The sequence below is a fragment of the Schistocerca gregaria genome, chromosome 3 (genome assembly GCF_023897955.1).
Source record: "Schistocerca gregaria isolate iqSchGreg1 chromosome 3, iqSchGreg1.2, whole genome shotgun sequence".
Lineage (NCBI taxonomy): Eukaryota > Metazoa > Arthropoda > Insecta > Orthoptera > Acrididae > Schistocerca > Schistocerca gregaria.
Genome location: NC_064922.1, coordinates 418781645 through 418806851, shown reverse-complemented (window position 1 = coordinate 418806851; position 25207 = coordinate 418781645). Strand labels below are relative to the sequence as shown.

Here is a 25207-nt window from a genome sequence, read left to right as displayed (position 1 = left end):
GGAGATCTTGATGGCCAGGGTAGTTGACTTACACCTTCTAAAGCACGTTGGGTGGCACGGGATACATGCGGACGTGCATTGTCCTGTTGGAACAGCAAGTTCCCTTGCCGGTCTAGGAATGGTAGAACGATTGGTTCAATGACGGTTTGGATGTACCGTGCATTATTCAGTGTCCCCTCAACGATCAACAGAGGTGTACAGCCAGTGTAGGAGATCGCTCCCCACACCATGATGCCGGGTGTTGGCCCTGTGTGCCTTGCTCGTATGCAGTCCTGATTGTGGCGCTCACCTGCACGGCGCCAAACACGCATACGACCATCATTGGCACCAAGGCAGAAGCGACTCTCATCGCTGAAGACGACACGTCTCCATTTGTCCCTCCATTCACTCCTGTCGCGACACACTGGAGGCGGGCTGCACGATGTTGGGGCGTGAGCGGAAGACGGCCTAACAGTGTGCGGGACCGTAGCCCAGCTTCATGGAGACGGTTGCGAATGGTCCTCGCCGATACCCCAGGAGCAACAGTGTCCCTAATTTGCTGGGAAGTGGCGGTGCGGTCCCCTACGGCACTGCGTAGGATCCTACGGTCTTGGCGTGCATCCGTGCGTCGCTGCGGTCCGGTCCCAGGTCGACGGGCACGTGCACCTTCCGCCGACCACTGGCGACAACATCGATGTACTGTGGAGACCTCACGGCCCACGTGTTGAGCAATTCGGCGGTACGTCCACCCGGCCTCCCGCATGCCCATTATACGCCCTCGCTCAAAGTCCGTCATCTGCACATACGGTTCACGTCCACGCTGTCGCGGCATGCTACCAGTGTTAAAGACTGCGATGGAGCTCCGTATGCCACGGCAAACTGGCTGACACTGACGGCGGCGGTGCACAAATGCTGCGCAGCTAGCCCCATTCGACGGCCAACACCGCGGTTCCTGGTGTGTCCGCTGTGCCGTGCGTGTGATCATTGCTTGTACAGCCCTCTCGCAGTGTCCGGAGCAAGTATGGTGGGTCTGACACACCGGTGTCAATGTGTTCTTTTTTCCATTTCCAGGAGTGTATTTACAACTATGCTCTTGAAATCAATGAGAAGCACACGGCAGAAGGTAGGTCCCATTGTACCAGTTATTAGAGCTTATTCCCATTCCATTCACATACGAAGTGCAAATTGAATGATTGTTTAAATGCTTCTGTGCAACTGTAATTAGCCCAATTTTGTCTTTGTGATTCCTAGGATAGCAATACTTATGGGGTTGTAGCACATATCTAAAGTTATCACTTAAATCTGGTTCTAGAAAATTTCTCAGTAGACTTTAACAGGTCAATTTGCACCTATCTTCAAAAGCCTTTGCCAGTTCAGTTATTTTAATATTCTTGTGTCACTTAACATGAGACACACAACTCTGTAACCATTTGTATTGCCTTTCTTTGTTATGGTCCCACACACCAATATTCTAGGATGGGTCACACAAGTGTTTTGTATGGAATCTCCCCTGTAAACTTACTGCATTTTCCTAGTATTCTATCAATTAACCAATGTCTACCATCTGCTTTACCTATAACTGAGACTACCTAATCACTCCACTTCATATCTCTACAAATTGTTACACTCAGGCACTTGTATGAGTTGACTAACTCTAATTGACTCGCTGTGGTTACAGGATACAACTTTTGTTTTGTGAAATCAAGAATTTTTACATTTATAAACAATTAAAACAAGGTGCCAATTGTTGTACCACTTTGAAAGCTAACTGGATAATTGTGTTTCAGTTTTTCAGGTAGTGCTTTATTATAGAGAAACACATCATCTGCAAAGAGTCTGGGTTTACTATTAATGTGGTCTGCTAGATCATTTATGTACAACATGAACAAAAAGGGACACAACGCTCTTCCCTTGGGCACTTCTGAAATTACTTCTACATCTGTCAATTATTCAAATGGGATAACATGCTGCAAACTCTCTACACGAACTGCACAGTCCTGTCTCAAATTTCATTTGATACCCCATGTTACCATAGTTCTGTTAATAAACATTGATGTAGTACTGAGTCAAATGTTTTTTTTAATTTAAGAAATACCCTATCCAACCAGGCGACTTTATCCATGGCTTTCAAAATACCATGTGAGAAAAGCGCATGTTGTGTTTTGCATAACAGCTGTTTCTGGAATCCATGCTAGATGGCATGGAGAAGATAATTCTGTTCAACATACCCAATTGTGTTTTAGTTCAGAATGTGTTCTAGGATTCTGCAACAGTCATTGAGATTGAATAGCAGGTTTGTGGATCACTTGTGTTACCCTTCTTGTAGACTTGTGACTAGTGCTGTTTTTCAATTAATGGGGGCAGTTTTTTGTTTGAGGGATTTACAGTACATTATGATTAAAATGAGAGCTAACCCAACTGCAAATTCTACATAGAATTTGACCAAGATCCCATTAGGGCCTGGAGCTGTAATCAGTTGTAACTATTTTAGTTGCTTCTGAACTCCACTGAAACTAACATCTGTTTTATTAATCTTTGCAATGGTGTGAGGAGTAAATTTGGATAATATTTTTGTATCTTCCTTATTAAAGGAAATTTGAAAATAGAATTCAGCATTTCTGCTTTTGCTTTGTCACCTTCAGTTTAATTACCAATGTCATCCAAGAGTGTCTGGACTCTTAGGCAATAACTTTGGTGCCACTGTCAGCCTTTACACATTAGCAGATTTTTCTTTTTAATTTTGTGGGAGATATTTCAAAAGATTCTGCTATGATAGTCACTGAGGGCTTCACACATATATTGACAACCAAATGTGTTTCATGCACAATCTCTACAGCCCATACTTTGTTTTACATGTATTATGCAGATATTATTATTTCTTTAGGAGTTATTTTACAATGACAGTATATAATCTATGGTTTCTCCTATCATCAAATGTTTTGCTAGTTAAATATATATCCACTGCTTGGTCAACTTCACTGTGATTTGCAGATTATAGATGTAGATGCAGAATATTATTGTAAACTCTAGCAACAGCTTTTCTATACACTCCTGCCCAAATGGATATTTGACAGTACTGCCTCTTCATCTGGTTTACCGAACATGCAAATTTCAATATGGACAACCTCCAAGAGGTCAGACCTATTTTTTGCCACTGGGTCCACTGTATTTCCACTATGAATGAGGTCCTGGACTATCTGCTGTAGGTGGTTTTAAGAGAAAGCATTTAGTAATCTTTTACAAGATGTCTTGCTACAGCCAACACTTACAAAACTGTAACCATCCCATTCAACTCTTGGAAGATTAAAGTCTCCTCGAAAGAAAGCTACTACATCCATTAGATTGTTGAATAATTAAAGTGTCCTCCATTGATGGCAGTGTAATTGGGAAAGAGGCTTTCTCTTAAGTTATCAGTTACTTGGTGGATGGTAGAAAGACATGATCACAGGTTTATGCTCACCTTTTTGATAATGTGTCTTCCCTACACAAACCAGCATGCAGCTTCAATTTATATCTCGATGTATTTGAGCTTCTTGTTTACTACAACATATACACCATCTTCATTTCCCATTAGTCAATAATAGTGACTCAAGGTACATTCATGTTACTCCAAACATCTCACTGCTACCAAATTTGGATTTTACTCAACTTTCTGCACCTAGCAGGCTATTACATATGAGTTCTCCTTCAAACTCTGTGACTTTGTTGTGAATGCTTTGACAGTGGATCAACTAGGATTTCATTAATTTCCTCTCTGGGAGCAATTCCTTTGAACCTTGCAGTAATATTTTGAGGTCTCCTATACCTGTCATTATCTGAAATGGATGGAGATTGCCTAAGTTAAAAAAAAAAAAAACCTTTATATTTACTCCATACACAGTTGGATACCTGGGTAGCAGTCACTGATGTGTCCAGCCTCTGACACATTTAGGGGGTGTTACAATTCTCAACTCTATGGTGCATGTCCAGGAAATCATGAAGGGTCCAAATCACTTATGGGGACAATGTTAAAAATTGTGAACTTCACTGGATCACCGTGAACAAGGCTGGTCTCTTCAATCATTTTTGTCAGTCACTGGAATGATAAAACTGTAGCCTCACATCCTGGATGACAGACATGGTCTGTTCCAACATGTACCACAATATGTAGTTGGTTACATCCTGTTGCCTCAATGGCTGCCAGAGCAAACGAGGCCTCCAGGCATACACACTGAGTGTACCAGAAGATCCTTCTCATCCCTTGCTGCCATTTTCCTAAATGGTATCATTATTCCTGTACATTAGAACTGTCAACAATTAACAGACTCCTGTCCTTTTGGACTTGCTTCCCCCTGACGTGGGTCACAGCAGGCTTCCCAGTAGGTGAAGTGTCTCTCTCTGGCTCAGTTTCAACCTGAGTGGACGACAGCACCTCAAACTTGTTGGTTAGGAGTTGGGTGTAATACCCTTAATTCTATCTTCTCCCTACCTCCACTGTACATGGCTCCTAGGTCTACCGCTGACATACCATTCATAGATAAGAGGATACATGGTGATAGATCCTGTACTTCTACAGAGGAGACACTATCCATCAGTGTACTTCTAAAGAGGAGACAGTATCCATCAGAGAGGTTAGTACTTGAGAGCCTCTAGTATCTCTTGTACATAACTCTTTGCGTTTCACCAAATTTAGCCATTAGAAGAAGCTTCCAGTCACTTGACAGCTGTCGCAGCAATTTTCAGCTGCTTACAAACAACAGCTAATTTGTCCCAAGCCCAAAAACAGCTGTCTCAGTAGGACAGCATTCTAGTTGGTGCAATGTTTTTCTGGTCACTAAACAGTTAATTTTTAATTGTCATTGTTTTAATTTCAGGATCTGCAAGGACTGCAAGTTGCCCTTAAGATATGACACTACAACATCCAAGAAAGTGTTTTTTTGCAAACAACAATATAAATATGGTCTTGAACAGTATTGGTAAATAAGTCCATGGCCTTGCCACAGTGATAATACCAGTTCCTGTCAGATCACCAAAGTTAAGTGCTGTTCGGCTGTGCTGACACTCGGATCATGGCTGTCTGGGTCTGCCAAGTGCTGTTGGCAAGCGAGGTGTACTCTGACCTTGTGAGGCCAATTGTGGAGCTACTTGACTGAAAAATAGTAGCTCTGGTCACAAAAGCTAGCAATAGCCAGGAGAGTTGTGTGCTGACAACATGACCCTCCATATTCGCATCCAGCAACACCTATCAACTGAGAATGACACGATGGTCATTCAATAACGGTGGGCCTTCCTAGACTGTTTGGATGGAATTTAGGAGTTTCACTGGTAAACATACTGTCTCAGTTATTACTGATTGTTTGAAGCAATTCTCCAGCATAATTTTTATGACAGTAAACTGGATGATGGAATATATCAGGTGGGAAGGATGACAGGAATAAGAAAAGTGGGAGGAGAGAGGAATGGAGGGAATGGTGACTGCTATAGGAGAAAGAGTTAACACAAGAATGAAATAGCAATGTCACTGCTGAGCTCACCCTGTTACAGGCTGAGGAAGTCACACATGGTACATCATGGCATAAGATGTGTGTCTGGGATGAGGAGGTGATTGGTGTGTGTGGGGTGGTGGGGGAGCAGGATAGCACACTTTCAACCTTACTTCATCTTCTTTTCCAAGGTCTCTTCCAAAGAACACAAACACCCCTACAGAGGAAAAGTAGCCACCTGTAATTTTAAAACAGAGCCTCATTTGATCATCCTCCCTACAGATAGTGCTTCCACCACTGCAGTGATGAATCTCAGTGACTGCCTGGCAGTAGACTCTGCCAACTGTCTGATGAATCCATGTACAAGCCCTGCCATAGTGATCAGATTCTAAAAGCCCATCATAACCTCCAATCCCTTCTCAAATTCCTTGGCCCAAACCAGAGTATCTCCTGTGAATTGACTTCCTTCTCCAGTCCAACCAACCACTGCATACCCACCCACTATATTATTCCTAAAATCACAAACCTAACAGCACAGCAGCTCCATTGTAACTGGTTATTACACTCTCATGGAAAGTATATCTGCCATAGTTGACCAGTGCCTCCAACCCTTAGTGGACATCATATCATTACACCAGATGCCCCATGCCGTTGACTTTGAAGCAGTCCAACATTATGTCTCCCGACATCCTGCTAAACCCAAATCCATAGTTCCTTCATCACACATAACCAACTAATCTTTGTGGTGAACAATAAAAAACACTCAGCAATGAATAACTATTTAAATTATCACAAAAATTATAACAATTAAAAAAGTCAAGTGTCCAGAAGCTGCATAGTTGTATGAAGGTGCTTTATTTGTGACTGCTGGCTTCACATTGATATAGATTCATCTTCAGGTTTGTCTGCCATGAATAAAAATTGCTGCATGAAATTTTATGAAATGGTAGAAATTAACTTTTTGATTTATCATTTTATAGTACTCTAAATGATTACGAGGTGTTGAGTATTTTTTTACTATTATTCATAATGTCCCTGAGCTGTGACTGTCCTCACCAGGAAGTTATGTGTATCAAGCAAGCCTTATTCGCAAATGCTTCTTTCTGTAGGGTAAGACATACATACAAATATTTGGCTTTGCCATGGGCACCCACTTCGGACTCTCATATGTTGATCTGCTTAAGAGCCACTTAAAGAAGTTCTCCGAATGTCTTTCAGCCAGCAGTCCCGGCGGAGGTTCGAGTCCTCCCTCAGGCATGGGTATGTGTGTTTGTCCTTACGATAATTTAGGTTAAGTAGTGTGTAAGCTTAGGGTCTGATGACCTTAGCAGTTAAGTCCCATAAGATTTCACACACATTTGAACATTTTCAGGGAAGACAGCTTTGGTCTTTGAAGTGTTGACAAAGAGGCGAAACTCTTCACTGCACTGGGCTAAAATGTCTTTCATGTGTTGGGGTGCAGACAGATCATTTGCTGTGACAACAGTGTCATCTGCATACCCAATACTGTTAAGTATCTTTCTATTTTTAATGATCCCACTGCTTTCTTCCATCAACACTTCCCTGAAAACTGCTTCAGAGTAAATTTTAAACAAGAGAAGTGATGGTAAACAGCCCTGATGAATACTTTTACTAACTGTAGACACTTCTGATATTCCTTGGGCAGTTTTTACATCTGCAGTCTGATTCCAATACTGCATGCTGATGATGCATAAACTGTTTTGGTAAATACCAACTGGCCTCAAAATTTCCACCATCGTTTTATGTCTCAGTCAGTCAAAAGCTTTTTTACAGTCAGTGAAACAAGTGTTTCAAAAAATCTCGCAAAAGGAAGAGTTACCAGAAGAATTGAATGTAGGGATAGTGTGCCCGGTGCATAAGAAGGAGATCTATTTGAATGATGCAGCAACTACAGAGGCATAACACTTGTAAATATTATATATATAGTACTATCAAATATCCTGTTTAGTAGACTTTCACCTATAGCAGAACATATTATCGGAAGCTATCAATGCGGGTTCAGACGAGGAATGTCATCTGTAAACCAGATATTTACTCTCCGACAAATAGTAGAAAAAATCAATGAATTCAATGTTGGTGTGCACCATCTTTTGATTGACTTTAAATCTGCATATGACACAATAAATCAGGCCAAACTTTATGAGGCAATCCAGGAAGTTCGAGTGCCTGGAAAATTGGTGCGTTTAATAGAGATCACTCTAAAGTATCCCCAGTGTACCATGCGAGTGCAGTCAAGGCTATCACCTCAGTTTCCCACTCAAACTGGGGTAAGGCAAGGATATGGGCTTTCCTGCCTACTTTTGAATCTGGAGCTTGAAAAATTGGTTTGCGAATCGGATATTCAGACAAGAGGAACTATCTACTCTAAGTCTGTACAATTACTGGGATATGCAGATGACTTGGATTTAATGAACAGAACACTTAGAGATCTACAAAGTGCATTTTCAGCTCTAAAATGAGTGCAGAGAAGATGGGCCTGAGAATTAATGAAGAAAAGATGAAGTATATGTATAATGGCACTAACCAACCCTTACAGCCCGCAATAACCCTTGATGGAATGACATTTGAGCAAGTGGAATATTTCACCTATCGGGGCTTAAAGATAGAAGCAAATGGCACCTCCTATACTGAAATCATGGCTCACATAATTGCTTCTAACCAGTGTAACTTTGGAGTATTGCGACATTTTAAATCCAAGCTTATATCATGAGGAATTAAGTGCAGACTTCACAAAACGCTGATACGCCCAGTACTTATGTATTCCTCAGAAACCTGGACAATTATGAAGCAGGGTGAAAACAAACTGAAACAACATGAAAGAAATATATTGAGGAGGAATTTTGGACCTGTATATGAAAATGGGACCTGGAGAAGGCAAAGAAATGACAGACTTTATGACTGCTATAAGGAGGTTGATGTGGTAAAGTTCATAAAGCTGTGTAGACTGAGATGGGCTGGACATGTGATGTGACTCAATGAGACAAATCTTGCAAGGAAAGCCTGCTGCAGTGAACCTGGAGAAAGAAGAGCAAGAGGACGACCGAGGTTGAGATGGAGTGATGAGGTTGGAGAAGACACTGCCAGATCCGATTGTTATAACTGGAGGTCCACGGCAAAATCCAGAGAGAAATGGCGGAAAATTATTGAGAAGGCCAAGTCCCATCCTGGGATGTAGTGCCAATGGAAGAAGAAGAAACAAGCATACATACTGACATTCATATCTCTGCGCCTCTACACTAGTAGGTGTCAGAGAGTGCTTCGCAACTTCCAAACCCATTTCCAAAGCCAAACTGCATCGTGTACATTTGGGATTCACATTTCTTGTAAATCTGTGTGTATATGATTTGCAGAAATATTTTGAGTACATAAGACATCATCATCATCACCACCTTCATGAAGACATCAAACTAATCATACAATAATCATCACACTGCGAGGAGTTAGTGTGCTTAGACAGTGGTATAAAAGTTTCTCTCAGCCAGTTACAATATAACTTCAATAACTTCAGTATAAACTCCATATGAACTGCTAGCTTTACCATATTTCTCCAGTTTAATAGTATGTACAATGTCACTCTGTGATTTTATGACTGACTTAACTGATTCTTGCATCAGATGGAGGAGGATCACCTGTATTGTTTCTGAAAAGGACTTCAATATATTCCTTCCATCTTTCGAGTTTTCCTTCAACTCCTATGATTTGCATTCCTCGGTATTTGTCCATGTTGCTTCCATTAAGGGTCACCCAACTATTTCACCTTCTTATATAAGTTAATCTTATCTCTCTTGAAATGTCTCAAATTCTTTACATTCGTCAGACATCCATGATTTGCTCTCTTCTGTCAGTGAATAGGCTTTGACTTTTATGGGATCCTTTGTTTTACATAGTCTTCTTTCATTCATAAACTCCAGAATTTCATCAGTTATCCAGTTCTGCTTTTTGTTGGTGGTGTTGAACCCAATGCAACTTTCCTGGACTTGAGTTATGCTATCTTCTATAGAGTTCAAAGTCGATTCTACTTCTATAGGCTGAGCCTCTTCTATTGATTTCACTTTTTCCTCCAGAGTAGCATCAAACATAAGTCCTCACTTTTGAAATTGCTAATTTTTTTGTACCTATGTACATTGATATCTTAATGCCTCTTCTAGCATTTCTTATGTGTTGCACTTTAAAGTCTATTACTACTGGATTGTGATTGCTATTGATATCAGCACCAGGACAGGTTTTAATGGATTTCACATATTTTCTTAGCTCCTGTTTCGCCAGAATAAAATCAATTTGATTTCTGACGGTCTTCTCTACACTATCAGGAGGTGACATCAATGTGTGTAGACTCCTAGCATGAAGTTTGAAAAATGTATTAGAAAGAAAAAATTCATGTTCTGTACAAACCTGCACCAATCTGTCTCCTCTTGTGTTTCATTCTCCAAGATCATAGCAACAGCATTACCTTCTGCACCAGAGCCAGTTTTTGAGTTAAAAATGCCCATGACCAGTCTAGTATCACCTTTTTTGTGTGTTTCATTGTGTCACTGTAGGTGTCATAGAAAGATTCTACTTCTTCACATCTTTATCTTCTATTGGGGCATGAAACTGAATAATTTTCATAGCTCGATGTGACATTTGTAACCTTAATAACATTATGTGAACATCAAGTTGAATCAAATTGAGAACTGATTTCACTGTCATTTATGACACAACTATGGCAACTTCATTTCTATGTTTAGTATCAGTATAGGGTTCCTCCTTCATACTGTGAATCCTAGATATAGGCCACCTTACTTCGCTTAGTCCGAGAATGTCTGCTTTCAGCCTGCATCTCTCTGCCTCCACATTTGTAAGCTTCCAAGTCATATAAAACTGTGCACATTCCATGTGGGAATTTAAACTTTGTTGTCATATACTTTCATCTTTCCAGAGCAGTCATGCTTTCTAGTCACAGCAGTGTTCAAGGTATCTCCCTCTCCCCCAGATCGAAATGGGAGAATGGAAACTTGGATAGTTTTTACATTGAATGGAGGCATGCCATGTGATGGCGACATGTTTGATCGCCGATATATTGTGCCCGTTGGACACTATAGACCGGCAGTACACCCGTGGATATTTTGATTATCAATTACGCTGGGAGAAACTCAAGAATCACTTCAGTGCAGTGCTTTCCCTTTGCCTTCTGCATCCTAATGCCATTGACGAAACAATGGTTCTTCTGCCTTGTGGGTCACCTTGCCTTCTGCATTCCAATGCCATTAACCAACTAATGGTTCTTCTGCCTTTTGAAACTATTTCCTGCTCCAAGGACAGTAGAATGCCCTAACTTCCACTATCAAGGAGGCTGTGGACACTTAGTACAGAATATATTCTTACCCTGGAAGATACTTAGTCATGATTTATACCACGCTTACTCCTTTAGGAAAACTGGCTTCGCCATCCCTCTAGGCTCCCCATCCCACCCTACGTTGTGGGGCACACTTTGTCTGGCTTCTCTTTCAAGACACTGCAGCTTGGGTGATACAAGCAGTAGCTATGCTACCATCAGCACAACCTTTGACTTTGACGTAGTATGCAGGCCTCATTAGCCATCTGCAAAGAAGTTCCTCTCTTATTACCTAGTATTACTCAGGGTAAGAACAGCTTCATCACATCCTCCACCAGGGTTCTGATTACCTTTCAGAATTCTTGAAATTAACATCCTTCCCAAAATCCTTGCCCTCTCACACAAAGCACTAATCTGCTGTTCACAAAATCTACAAAATATTGTAGTCCATCCTTATACTATTCCTGTCCCCAAGCACTTACAACATGATAGTCCCCTTTTATGGGGACATGATAAATAACCAGTTGTTCACCCAAATGAATGATTACCACCAAAACAGGGTGAATAGTAAATTGATTACCCTGTTGACACAGCATGTTACTGTCCACATTATCATACTCAACTTTAATGTCTACTTCACAACCTGTGCCATCTGTATTCCCCTGTCCCTTCCAACATCATGTTCTCTTAATCCTGGCCTCTACTCCCCCCCCCCCCCCCACCCTTCCACCACACTCCCACAAAAAAATGTTGTGCTGCCCGCAGTCTCCCCCTTCTTCTGTTCTCTCTTGCTCACGCTTCCCCCTTTCCCCATCCCATTACATGAGTCTTATTTCATTCTCTATAACATAGGACTTCATTTGCCTGCACCACAGCAAATTCGTAATGACATATTCATATTATGCTTGCTTTTGCCTTGCCTATCCTTAACTGTCATCCCCCTACGCCTTCCACATTTTTTCTCTAATCTGCCCTACAGATGGAGTATAGTATTAAGCAACAAAACTAATTTTCTAGGTTACATACATATACAGGAAATATTCTCTCCAACATGACCAACACTCAGTGAGCAATGTAGATTGAAATTATATTTTGCTAAGAAAAGCTCACAAGATATTGCTGATGTATCAACAAGAATATGATAAAATTATTCATTGCTCTATGGCTGCAGTTCACTAAAATTTCCTACTTTTAATTATATCTTTTGCAGTCAATTAATTTTCAGCCTACTTTTCAGGTATTTTGTTTGAACAGATCAATAGGTTGCACAAGGTGGTTCAAGGTTTTTAGCATAGGCTTCAATGTTGTATTAATATGAGACTATGCCTGCTGCTTGTAAGCCATAAAAATATTTGACCACATATCCTGTGTAGTCAAGAATCCAACAGATGATAAAAATTCAAAAATTCACTTCAAACTGAAAGCTTATCAGCTTGACAACTGCTTCTACTACACAGAAAAATTTCTGAACATGTAGTAATATGATATGTGTGTGTGTGTGTGTGTGTGTGTGTGTGTGTGTGTGTGTGTGTGTGTGTGTGTGTGTGTGTGTGTGTGAGAGAGAGAGAGAGAGAGAGAGAGAGAGAGAGAGAGAGAGAGAGAGAGAGAGAGATTGAAAATAGTGAAGCATAAATCACTGTACATAAAAACAAAGCAAAAGACAGCTTAAGACAATCCTGTAAAAGATCAGCATTTTGCTGCATTTTTTCACTGAGAAAATGAGTACAAATGTAAAACTGATTTGTTTCACCTCATAGTAAGGTATAAAAATAAAAACAATAGAACACACAGCTCACTAATTAATAAATCAGCTAGACTTGACAAATAATGAAATTAATCACTTACCTTCATTATAACATCCTTCTTATAGTACATTTTATTGTTTTCACCCTCTTTGAGATCTCCAGAACTCTCAATAAGAAGGCAAAAGTAAATCCAGGCTGCCACCACAAGCCCCAGCATAACAAATGTCTATTGACAAGAAAACACAGATAACACTTCACTCACAATTATTTCATAATAAGATATATTGCTATATGAATAAAAAAGGAAAAGTATTAAACATTATCCAAATTATAAAATGGCCATTAAATGTCAAATTATCTAATTAAGGAAACATATTATAAACTTACGCATGCGGTTTTTGATTAATGGAACTCTGATTTTAAAATGTCTATGCTAATTTCAGATTTATATATATAACACTCTTTTTCTAGACATGAAAAAATCAATAATTCTCTAGGAGGTTTGTCAAGGATTACAATTATTTAGTTATGAAACAAGGTGACCAAGTGTTATGTGACAGCACACATCTAGTAAGCATTTTAATCATTTAATCAAAAATCAGTGCAGTCAGCTCAGAAGAGACAATCATAGTATTACACACATACATTCAGTGAATTGTGAATTCAACTTCTACATGTGAATTAAGAAAGTAAATGATTTTCTTAAAAGTAAAATCGCTGAAGAAATTGATGACCATTAAAATGGTATTAAGGCTCTTTTCTCATGACATTGCTGTTTGATCTCTCTCTCTCTCTCTCTCTCTCTCTCTCTCTCTCTGTATGTGGGGGGAGGGGGCGAGGGGGGGGGGGGGAGGGTGTAGTTCACTTCACAATGAATTTTACAGAAATATGGATACTCAAGAATAGGATTTTTAGGCCTCTTTATAACAATGGAATTAAGACAATTAGTTACAATTATTAGTTTCATTGTAAAACTCTGTCTCTGAAGTTTTGGTGTGCTCAAGAATGATAGAACACCTAAAAAAAAACTATGTTCCTTGGTTCCAGAAGCGACTTTCCACTAGAAATAGTAGTTGCAAATGTCCATTGGAACAAAATTAGCTTTGTGCCATTGATCTGCAATTGCAATCCTTTCTCAACAGATGTCCCAGTTACCATACACTTACTTGTAATAATTTAATTTCACGTTGACTTTCACCATGTGGCATATGCACCATTAAGATTACACTAAATCTGTTGTGGCTCTTTTAAATACAGCCATTCAGATACAGTTCTGAAAGCTTGTAGGTTTTCTTTTATCTATCATAATCTTTATATTAATGCTGTTTATAACGCTGAATAAATGATAACTTTAATTTGATATTGGGAATGAGTAAAGATAACCAATCACATTATGGGGGGGGGAGTGGGGGTAGGCAAATGAGTCGTGAATAGGAACATAAACAATGAGTGAAACATCTTAGACTGACTAATGAAATTGCATTCATCAGACACCACTTCTGTCACAATTAGTAACAACTCTTGTAAAAACAAGCATATATATACACATAAAGGCCTCACCAGACTGCAGTTCTTACAAAATGTAGCTCTGTATATAGGTGTGTGTGTGTGTGTGTGTGTGTGTGTATGTGTGTGTGTGTGAGCATTTCCACTATACAATGAGCAGTTATCTTCACTCATTACATTGTTTATAACCTTTATAAACTATAACCAACATCTGCATCTATTCTCTCCAAACAAATCTTATAATGTATGGCAGTGGGAGCTTCGTTTATGATGGTGACTTCTCCCCTCACCTGTTCCAATTGATTATAGTGTGCAGGAAAAAAGAATGTTTGTAAGGCTTCATATGAGCAAGTATCCCTCTAATTTTACCTATGTAATCTTTTCATGAATTGTGGGATGCAAGAAGGACATTGTTGATTAATTTTTCTAGCTACATACACTCTCAGAATTTTAACAGTTCAAATGGCTCTGAGCACAATGGGACTTAACTTCTAAGGCCATCAGTCCCCTAAAACTTAGAACTACTTAAACCTAACTAACCTAAGGACAGTGCACACATCCATGCCTGAGGCAGGATTCGAACCTGCGACCGTAGCAGTCGCGCAGCTCCAGACTATAGAGCCACCCCGGCCGGCTTTTAACAGTAAACCACATTGTGATGCACAATGTCTCTCCTGTAGTGTCTAATTCTGGAGGTGAAACACACTGCCCTTCTTTGGATCTTCTGCATTCCCTGTATGAGTTCTATTTAGCAAGGGACCCAGACTAAAGAGCAATACTCAAGCATTGGTCAAACAAGTGTTTTGTAAGCTACTGCGCTTTCTTTCTAGATGAACTATATATTCTGAAGATTCTTCCAGTGAATTTTTGCTGGTATTTGGTTTTCTACAAGCAGTTTGATGTGATCATTCAATTTTTATACCAATCCGTATGCATACTCCCAGATATATAAAGGATGTGATTGCTTCCAGTGATTGTTCAAAAATCATGTTATCAAACAATAATGAGTCTATCCACCTATGTATACACATGTGTTACATGTTGCTTATGTTGTGAGTCAACTGCCAATCTTTTCACAAATAGTGAAATTCCTAGAGAGTCTCAGAGTTGGACAATGTATTACTTTCTTCCACATACATGTCATGAAATGACCAAAACCAAAAGAGATTTCAAAGAAATTATAGCAAAGATAGAGATTTACTAGCAAACTTCCTTCCCACATACTATTTGTTAAAGGATCAACGAAGGGGGATCAGATAGAAATACCACAAGTACTTTCCACCACACATTGTCAGGTGGCTTGCTCCTGTGACTAGCATCCAGCATAATCTTTGTAATCTGCATTCAAATAAGAATTTAAATTTCATTTACTATACAGTTCTTGTTTCTGTAACTTTATGTTCCTAGTTCTATATATGCAATATTACTATTTATAAGAAAGACTGGTTCTGGGACCTTTCTATGGACACTCTTGCAGTTAATTAACATTATATTAACATTTTCTATCAACAGCCTACAATGAAGAACAGTTAATTTGCTATCCAGCCAGTGGAAGGATTACTCCACCCTAAAATAAACTTTTGTATGACACAAGTACTCTGCTACTGTAGCAGCCACTTCACATGAGTGATGCATGTCTGACTTACTAGAAGAGAGGGGGGTCCTTACAATTTTCAGCAGAGGTCAAAAAATCTGCAACCAAAATTCTCAGAGAATTGTCTAAGTCTTTGATTTAAGCCCTCCATTGGCTACAAACCAGGAGGTTATGATTATTTTGGGGTACAATGCAGCAAACTGCTAGCTCAATTTCCACCTAGCATGTAAGACTAGCTCTCTCACCCAAATCAGGTTTTAGGCACCAAGGAAGGCCTTCCTCATAAACAAAAATGTTGTCTATGGTTTTACAGTTTCTCCTGCATTCATCAAACACATTAAAGATATTCTCTGTTTTGCTGTATTTAAAAGATTATTATGGTACTAAGACAAATGTAAGTATTACTTAAGAATAATATAAACATTCCTACTCAAAACACCAATTCATACACCATTGAATTGAATAGAATCCATCTGAAAACACTTCTTGTTAGTGACTTTGAATATTCTTGGCAATTAAATAAAAACTGGAATGGAAATTTGAATTGAAAAAGTATTTTCTGATGCAGTACTTACAATGAGAGGTTCAAATAACAACATCGGCATGCTAGCAACTGCTTTTCCAGCTTCACGAAACAGCTGAATCACCAGCTTAATGCGTTTCCTCATCACAAGTATAATTAGACATATGATAACCTAGAAATAATAGGAAAATAATATGAAATGCAATGCAAATAAACAAAGATTCCAAGACTTACCAAGCGGGAAAGCGCCGGCAGACAGGCACAATGAACAAAACACACAAACACACACACAGAATTACTAGCTTTCGCAACCGATGGTTGCTTCTTCAGGAAGGAGAGGGAAAGACGAAAGGATGTGGGTTTTAAGGGAGAGGGTAAGGAGTCATTCCAATCCCGGGAGCAGAAAGACTTCCCTTAGGGGGAAAAAAAGGACAGGTGTACACTCGCGCACACACACACACACACATATCCATCCGCACATACACAGACACAAGCAGACATATTTAAAGGCAAAGAGTAAGGGCAGAGATGTCAGTCGAGGCAGAAGTACAGAGGCAAAGAAGTTGTTGAAAGACAGGTGAGGTATGAGCGGCGGCAACTTGAAATTAGCGGAGGTTGAGGCCTGGCGGATATCGAGAAGAGAGGATATACTGAAGGGCAAGTTCCCATCTCCGGAGTTCGGATAGGCTGGTGTTGGTGGGAAGTATCCAGATAACTCGGACGGTGTAACACTGTGCCAAGATGTGCTGACCGTGCACCAAGGCATGTTTAGCCACAGGGTGATCCTCATTACCAACAAACACTGTCTGCCTGTGTCCGTTCATGCGAATGGACAGTTTGTTGCTGGTCATTCCCACATAGAAAGCGTCACAGTGCAGGCAGGTCAGTTGGTAAATCACGTGGGTGCTTTCACACGTGGCTCTCCCTTTGATTGTGTACACCTTCCGGGTTACAGGACTGGAGTAGGTGGTGGTGGGAGGGTGCATAGGACAGGTTTTACACCAGGGGCAGTTGCAAGGGTAGGAGCCAGAGGGTAGGGAAGGTGGTTTGGGGATTTCATAGGGATGAACCAAGAGGTTACGAAGGTTAGGTGGATGGCGGAAAGACACTCTTGGTGGAGTGGGGAGGATTTCATGAAGGATGGATCTCATTTCGGGGCAGGATTTTAGGAAGTCGTATCCCTGCTGGAGAGCCACATTCAAGGTCTGATCCAGTCCCGGGAAGTATTCTGTCACAAGTGGGGCACTTTTGGGGTTCTTCTGTGAGAGGTTCTGGGTTTGAGGGGATGAGGAAGTGGCTCTGGTTATCTGCTTCTGTACCAGGTTGGGAGGGTAGTTGCAGGATGCGAAAGCTGTTTTCAGGTTGTTGGTGTAATGGTCGAGGGATTCAGGACTGGAGCAGATTCGTTTGCCACGAAGGCCTAGGCTGTAGGGAAGGGACCGTTTGATATGGAATGGGTGGCAGCTGTCATAATGGAGGTACTGTTGCTTGTTGGTGGGTTTGATGTGGACGGATGTGTGAAGCTGGCCATTGGACAGATGGAAGTCAACGTCTAGGAAAGTGGCATGGGATTTGGAGTAGAACCAGGTGAATCTGATGGAACCAAAGGAGTTGAGGTTGGAGAGGAAATTCTGGAGTTGTTCTTCACTGTGAGTCCAGATCATGAAGATGTCATCAATAAATCTGTACCAAACTTTGGGTTGGCAGGCTTGGGTAACCAAGAAGGCTTCCTCTAAGCGACCCATAAATAGGTTGGCATACGAGGGGGCCATCCTGGTACCCATGGCTGTTCCCTTTAATTGTTGGTATGTCTGGCCTTCAAAAGTGAAGAAGTTGTGGGTCAGGATGAAGCTGGCTAAGGTGACGAGGAAAGAGGTTTTAGGTAGGGTGGCAGGTGATCAGCGTGAAAGGAAGTGCTCCATTGCAGCGAGGCCCTGGACGTGCGGGATATTCGTGTATAGGGAAGTGGCATCAATGGTTACAAGGATGGTTTCCGGGGGTAACAAACTGTGTACGGATTCCAGGTGTTCGAGAAAGTGGTTGGTGTCTTTGATGAAGGATGGGAGACTGCATGTAATGGGTTGAAGGTGTTGATCTACGTAGGCAGAGATACGTTCTGTGGGGGCTTGGTAACCGGCTACAATGGGACGGCCAGGATGTTTGGGTTTGTGAATTTTAGGAAGTAGGTAGAAGGTAGGAGTGTGAGGTGTCAGTGGGGTCAGGAGTTTGATGGAGTCAGGTGAAAGGTTTTCTAGGGGGCCTAAGGTTCTGAGGATTCCTTGAAGCTCCGCCTGGACATCAGTAATGGGATTACCTTGGCAAATAAACAGTTTGATAAATAAGTACTTGCTGAGAAAGAAGGGTACTGCAATGAGCATCTAATCATTAACTGCTAAAACAATAAAACAAACATCCAGCTGGACTGATATAAACATAAGTGAAAATAGGTTTGATTATTTTCTTTTAATACTTTTTAACTTGTCAGAACAAAATGAAACTATTTAACTGGAGGTATTGTTGATGGTAGGTGGTTATGATGTGGGTGGAGATTTTTAGAAAGCCATAAGCAAACTTTCCTAGTCCAGGATGGCCTCCAATGCATGCTCAGATCTCACCCTTTTACACACACTTCCGTATATGCTTACAAAAATCTACAAACTTAATCACACTGAAAGATCTTTTGTTGAATATTACTATGCCTTCAGGAAGAATTTCCTCCCTAGTTGACACACACATCTTAGCAATTCTACCTTAGTGTCTTTTTATGTCACCAATCACATCCTCCATTTACTAATCTATTACCAGCTAGCTCCCTACTGTATACTATTGATACCATCTCCCTATACAGCAGCCAGCCCCCCCCCCCCCCCCCCCCAAAGTCCATGGCCTTAATGTCACCGAACACCATTTGTACAAATATCCTGCTGATTCCAAAGCTACCACCTCATTTCTTATGCAAATAGGAAACTACAGTCTTACCCAAACAAGTTCCATTCAAGGATATGGACACTTGCATAGCACACTTGTGTTCATTTGTTTCTTGACCTACTAGATGAATTGTTCCTAGCAACCCACAATTTCCATGTGCCCTGGAAGCTACAGTAGTCGCACCTAATTTCCCTGTCACTGTAGGAGGAGAAAGGAATCATAGCTGAGTTACACCTGTTTGTTTACTAGGTATGTGCAGTTTACAGATTGAAGGAAGTTCAGAATGTAAGAATGGATGAGGTCTTTATCATGTTCTCCAGTGCCCTTACCGTCACTTGTACCTCTACATCTGGACCTAAGGCCAAGTCATCCAGTTTTCATTCCTCCAAGACTCTAAACACCTTTCCTCCTATTGATTTCACCCAGTCCTGTTCAGTGTCACATTTCAAGTCACTCATCTCCAGCTTACTAGTGATAGCATATAAAATTCCACTTATATCAAAACTGTTAATAACTGATGATACCTCCACTTTGATAGCTGGCATACCTTCCATATCAAAAGGCCTCTGAAGGACAAAGTAGGTTATACACATAAATATAAGATCAATTATAACTTTACAGGTTCAACTAACTCCAGGGTTGTAAGTGAGGAAAGTTTTTGCCATGGATTTGCTTCACTTCTGATGCTGTGCTAATACTGTTTCAGGCATGTTCTCTTAACCTGTAGGTGATTACTATTACTCTCATCCTTCCTGTAACATATTCATTCTTCATACAGTCCAGCACTATGAACACACAAACCAGTACAAAATTTTTATTTTCATCTCATGCAGTGCTAGCTAGTTCTTGTTTCAGCATTGCTGCTTATCTTTCTGAGCTGTGCAGAGCCACTGTCTTTTCCCTGAGAAAATAAAAATAAAAAAAAAAAATATATTAGATGACAGCATGGTAAATGACCCATCCCGCGTCATCCAGATACTGATTCACCAACAGACACTGACATCTCAGGGAGGGGGGGGGGGACCATGGCAATGGGGGATAGCTGTGCTTCCATCTTTGATTTTTATATATATATATATATATATATATATATATATATATATATATATATATATATATATATATATATATATATATATATATATATATATATATTAAAACAAACATTTACATCATTTTATATATATATATATATAGTTGCTATGATATATATCTTCGATATGCTAGCATACTATGTGCACCGTTCTAGGTACTTTGCGTTGCCCCCTGGGTGTTCTAGCGACGCTACTAGTATTACTTAGCGTCACGCATGCTATTGCTCCCAGAGCAGAAGTAGATAAGGGACTTGGCTCGCTGCTGGTGACCGGAAGTTGCGGTCTGATAACTGGCAGCTACATAAGTGACGTTTCTTGTAAGACAGCGTCAGTCATCGAGCAGCCGCACGTGCAGCAGTATCGACACAGACTAGTTATGCCATGTTATTTTAGGAGGAGAAGGCATACGCACCTTGCTGTGTACAAAGTGGATTGTTAGTAGATCTATAATCTTACTGCTTAAGATGGTTGAGTACTTTCTGGTCAAATAGTACTCTATCAGCTTTTCACCATTTCAGCTGTGTAGCAGTAACGCATGGTCAAGTACATGGGAACATCTCATCATCCAGAGTTGTAAGAGAACTGAGATATTTACACTGTACAGTTTTCTTCACTGGTTGGATCACTATAATGGGGTCACTAAACAGACATCCACATTCCAGATAATCAATTTTCTTTTTGTTTAATCTCAATGTTATATTGTTAAAATGATTCATTCACCTAATGGTCCAATGTTTAAGATCTTGGTAAGTTTTGCACAAAACACACCATCAGCATGTAACGTTATCCAAGGATGGGGTGTGTATTAAACATCTGCTGTCACTGTGCAGACTCTTAATGCTCATTAACATTAACCCTTTAACTGCTCTGGACGTGTTAGTGTGCGCGCCTTTGTACCTGTTCCTGTGTGCTGCAAACGTGTTTATGTGCACCACCAGTTGTTCTACCTGGTCCTTTGAACATGTTTACACGTAGACACATTGAGAGTACCAGGTAGAAGGACTGGTGGCACAAGTAAACACTTTCAGAGCACACAGGGACAGGTACAAAGGTGTGTGTCTTAACACATCCAGAGCAGTTAAAGGGTTAACTGGAAAGGGACACAAAATCTTTGCTGTGCAGTGAACAGCATTCATAAAACAACAGTATGGATACATTGCACACATATGCAAGGAGTGCTAAAATCATGAAGCATTTTACAAATAGTCTCGTGATAGACCATGTCAAAATATTTCTCAAGATCTAGGATGGAATTCAGCTTCAACACTGGATTTGGGTTGAAATTTCTCCCTAACCAACTAGCAATTAACTCAAGCTTTGAATGCATCTGAAAAGGCCTCATTGCTCATGGACGATTTTTGGAAATTTGTTTCATAGTATGAAGAGCAACAGTTCAGTACTCTGGTGATCCTTGGGTTGCCAATTTTCCATAGGCCTGACCCCAAAGAGAATCTCCTGCTGGGTGACAAGTGTCAGTTCTCCTGCTTCAGTTCAGTCTTGGTGTAGGGCTGGTCTCGTAAGCACTTATAGTGAGTCCCCATAATGGAAGTGACCGTTGTTGATAATCAGATAAATAGGTCTCTAAGTTTCAAATACTATGTACCCATATGACAGTCTAAACTGCAGAAAAGGCACGTAAAACTGCAGCAGAAAAGCCTGTCTGCTCCAATTGATGTACATAGTAGAGTATCAGAGTACAGTAAATATATTTTGGACCTCACCATGATGCTTAGTATCTCACAGATTAAAAAAAAATGTCTTGATAAAGGATGTGGCAACTGTCACAGGATCATTAAAAACTGAAACCTGTTCTGGGTGGGACAAGTACCCAGTACAGTGATTAAAGCAGTGCATCACATAATAGCACTTTCATTAACTCAAATAATGAACCAATCTTTTGGACAAGGATGCTTTTCTGATGTGTTGAAGTACACCAAAGACAGACTTGTGTTCAAGAATGGGTGGAGGAAAGACATGGAAAACTAACACACTATATCTATTCTTCCAATCCTGTCAAAACTGTTAGAGGAAGTAACTTCAATCCACATTCAAAATTCTATTGTAAAAAATGATATTATTACACTGTACAGTCACATTAATGTGCTTCTTGCAGCAAGGACCACACTGATATGTGCAGGAAGAGAGTTGGTGAGGTTCTGGAAGGTACCGACATGGATGTGGAGCCAAGCTGACTCCAATGCCATGACCAGCTGCACTAGGTTTCTCAGTTGAGGATCTATGGCACGAACAGCCCAAGGTGATCAGACAGATCCTTAATTGGGTTTAAATCTGGGGAGTTTGGTGGCTACAGGAGAACAGCAAACTTACCCTAGCACTCTTTAAATCACGCACATATACTGTGTACTGTGTGACACATGACACTGTCCTGCTGGTAAATGCCATTGTGCTGAGAAAAATAAAATGGTTTTAGGGGTGAACATGGTTCCCAAGAACAGATGCCAACCTGTGTTGATCCACTGTACCTTCCAGAATGAGAAGATCACTCAGGGAATGCCCTCTGGCCTGGACTCTTCTGACGATTCTTACAGGATGTTTGCTTTTGGACACTTCATACTGTACACACCAACATCCATCTGTCTGAAGGAGCATAAAACATAATGCACATGAAAAGGCCACTTGTCACGATCCAGCGGAGTCCAGTTGAAGTACTGGTATGCAAATTACAGCCTTCATTGTCAATGAGCAGCAGTTAGTGTGGGTGCATGAAGCAGGTACCTGATGTGGAGAACCATATGCAGCAATGTTTGCTGAATGGTCATTGAGAAGACATTGTTAGTAGCCACTTGCTTCCATCTGGGCAGTCAGTTGCTCAACAGCTGCACATCTATTTGCCCATACACATCTCCACAGCTGTCCTTCACTGTTGTCATCTATGTCCCTTCTTTGGTGCCATTTTGCCTCGCACAGTATACTTTAACCATGGCCATGCGAATAGTCTACAAATTGAGCCATTTAGGAAATGCTTCCACTTTGGCCCAAAATTCAGTGATCATGCCCTTTAGAATGTCAGATAAATTGCTCCATTTTTGCATTACGACAATGACTGCACTGTTTCCTGCATTCCCCAGACATGCTTTACATACTCTCCACTGCTAGTGCTGCCACCAGTTGTCTGTGAGTGGCACTGCACCTAGGTGGTGGTAACATTAATGTGAGTGGATCATGTATAAATAACCAATTTGGACTCCAACAATGAAAGAACACACTGGATGCAGCAAATAACTTTACTGAAAAGATAAAGCAACACATTACGTCAGTGGAGTAAAGTTACAGGTATCTTCTGTGATCTCACAAAGCCTCTGACTCAGTAGCCCATGCATTGCTTATTTACAAATTAGATAAATATAGGATTAAGGGCAATGCTCTGAAATGGCTTACATCATATCTGCAGAACAGAAAACAGAGTTTAACTGCCACTTCAAACACAGTGAATCATTATTCTAAATGGTGTACAGTATCACAAGGTATGTTTTAAGGATCCATTTTAGGTCCAATCCTGTTCTTGTCCTACATAAATGACTAACCCATAAATATAAATTCACCATCAGTTATGTTTGAAGATGATACTTCTGTTTGAATTGAAACTGCAAGAACCTGACATGATCAAATTTTGCATTCCAATCTGAGCTGCCAGATATGGTGGTCACATATATATGAGGTGTGCTTGTTTGTGTGACTGAATGTGTCTGTGTTTCCTTTCCTGAAGAAGACTTTGGATGAAAGATAATGTGTAACTGTCTTCTTATTGTGCCTGTCTGCAACTCGTATCTTCTTTATGGTGAGTAGCGGTCTATCTTTCCCTTATTTAGTTGATCTTCAAAACTGGAGTTTCCATTGTTTGACATGATCAAATTCCTTAGACTAAATGTGGACAAGAACTTGAGCTGGAATACCCACACTGACTTCCTGTCAAAAACAAAAAAGATTAAGCAGTTTAGCATTTGCAATGCAAATACTAGAAAACCCTACTGACATAAGTACACAAAAAAAAAGCATATTGTAGATATGTTGAATCTGTCATTAGGTATAGGTTAGTTTCCTGGAGTGAATCCAAATAGCTAATGTCGAATACTGAAGCTGCAGAAGAAAATTGTCAGATACATGTGTACTTCATAGCAAAAAGAATTTTATCACCCTTTATATAAATTTTGGACACAATAAAACACAAGAAGCAAAGATAATTTTATGTTACCCACAGACCAACTGGAACTATATGCACAGACTCCTTGGTATATGGGGATGAGAATGTATAACAGATTAATAGACAAAACATGTTTAATTTGAAGCCAGAGATTCTAAAATATAAGGCTACAATCCCCCCCTGAACCATGGACCTTGCCGTTGGTGGGGAGGCTTGCGTGCCTCAGCGATACAGATAGCCGTACCGTAGGTGCCACCACAATGGAGGGGTATCTGTTGAGAGGCCAGACAAACGTGGTTCCTGAAGAGGGGCAGCAGCCTTTTCAGTAGTTGCAGGGGCAACAGTCTGGATGATTGACTGATCTGGCCTTGTCACATTAACCAAAACGGCCTTGCTGTGCTGGTACTGCGAACGGCTGAAAGCAAGGCAAAACTACAGCCGTAATTTTTCCCGAGGGCATGCAGCTTTACTGTATAATTAAATGATGATGGCATCCTCTAGGGTAAAATATTCCGGAGGTACAATAGTCCCCCATTCGGATCTCCGGGCGGGGACTACTCAAGAGGATGTCGTTATCAGGAGAAAGAAAACTGGCGTTCTACAGATCGGAGCGTGGAATGTCAGATCACTTAATCGGGCAGATAGGTTAGAAAATTTAAAAAGGGAAATGGATAGGTTAAAGTTAGATATCGTGGGAATCAGTGAAGTTCGGTGGCAGGAGGAACAAGACTTCTGGTCACTTGACTACAGGGTTATAAACACAAAATCAAATAGGGGTAATGCAGGAGTAGGTAGGAATGCGGGTAAGCTACTACAAACAGCATAGTGAACGCATTATTGTGGCCAGGATAGATACGAAGCCCACACCTACTACAGTAG

At 40.6% G+C, this 25207-nt stretch overlaps 1 protein-coding gene across 2 annotated transcripts in view; it reads right to left on the bottom strand.

Annotated features, from left to right (window-relative positions):
- The window catches only part of LOC126356221 (choline transporter-like protein 1), a 442973-nt gene that overhangs the window by 27109 nt on the left and 390657 nt on the right, over positions 1–25207 (bottom strand). For both annotated transcript variants that reach the window (XM_050007038.1, XM_050007037.1), the window contains exons 10-11: positions 16197–16316; positions 12622–12747 (exon numbers count right to left, since the gene is read on the bottom strand). In XM_050007038.1, coding sequence (XP_049862995.1) covers positions 12622–12747; positions 16197–16316 — 246 coding nt within the window. The remainder of the gene's footprint in view (positions 1–12621; positions 12748–16196; positions 16317–25207) is intronic.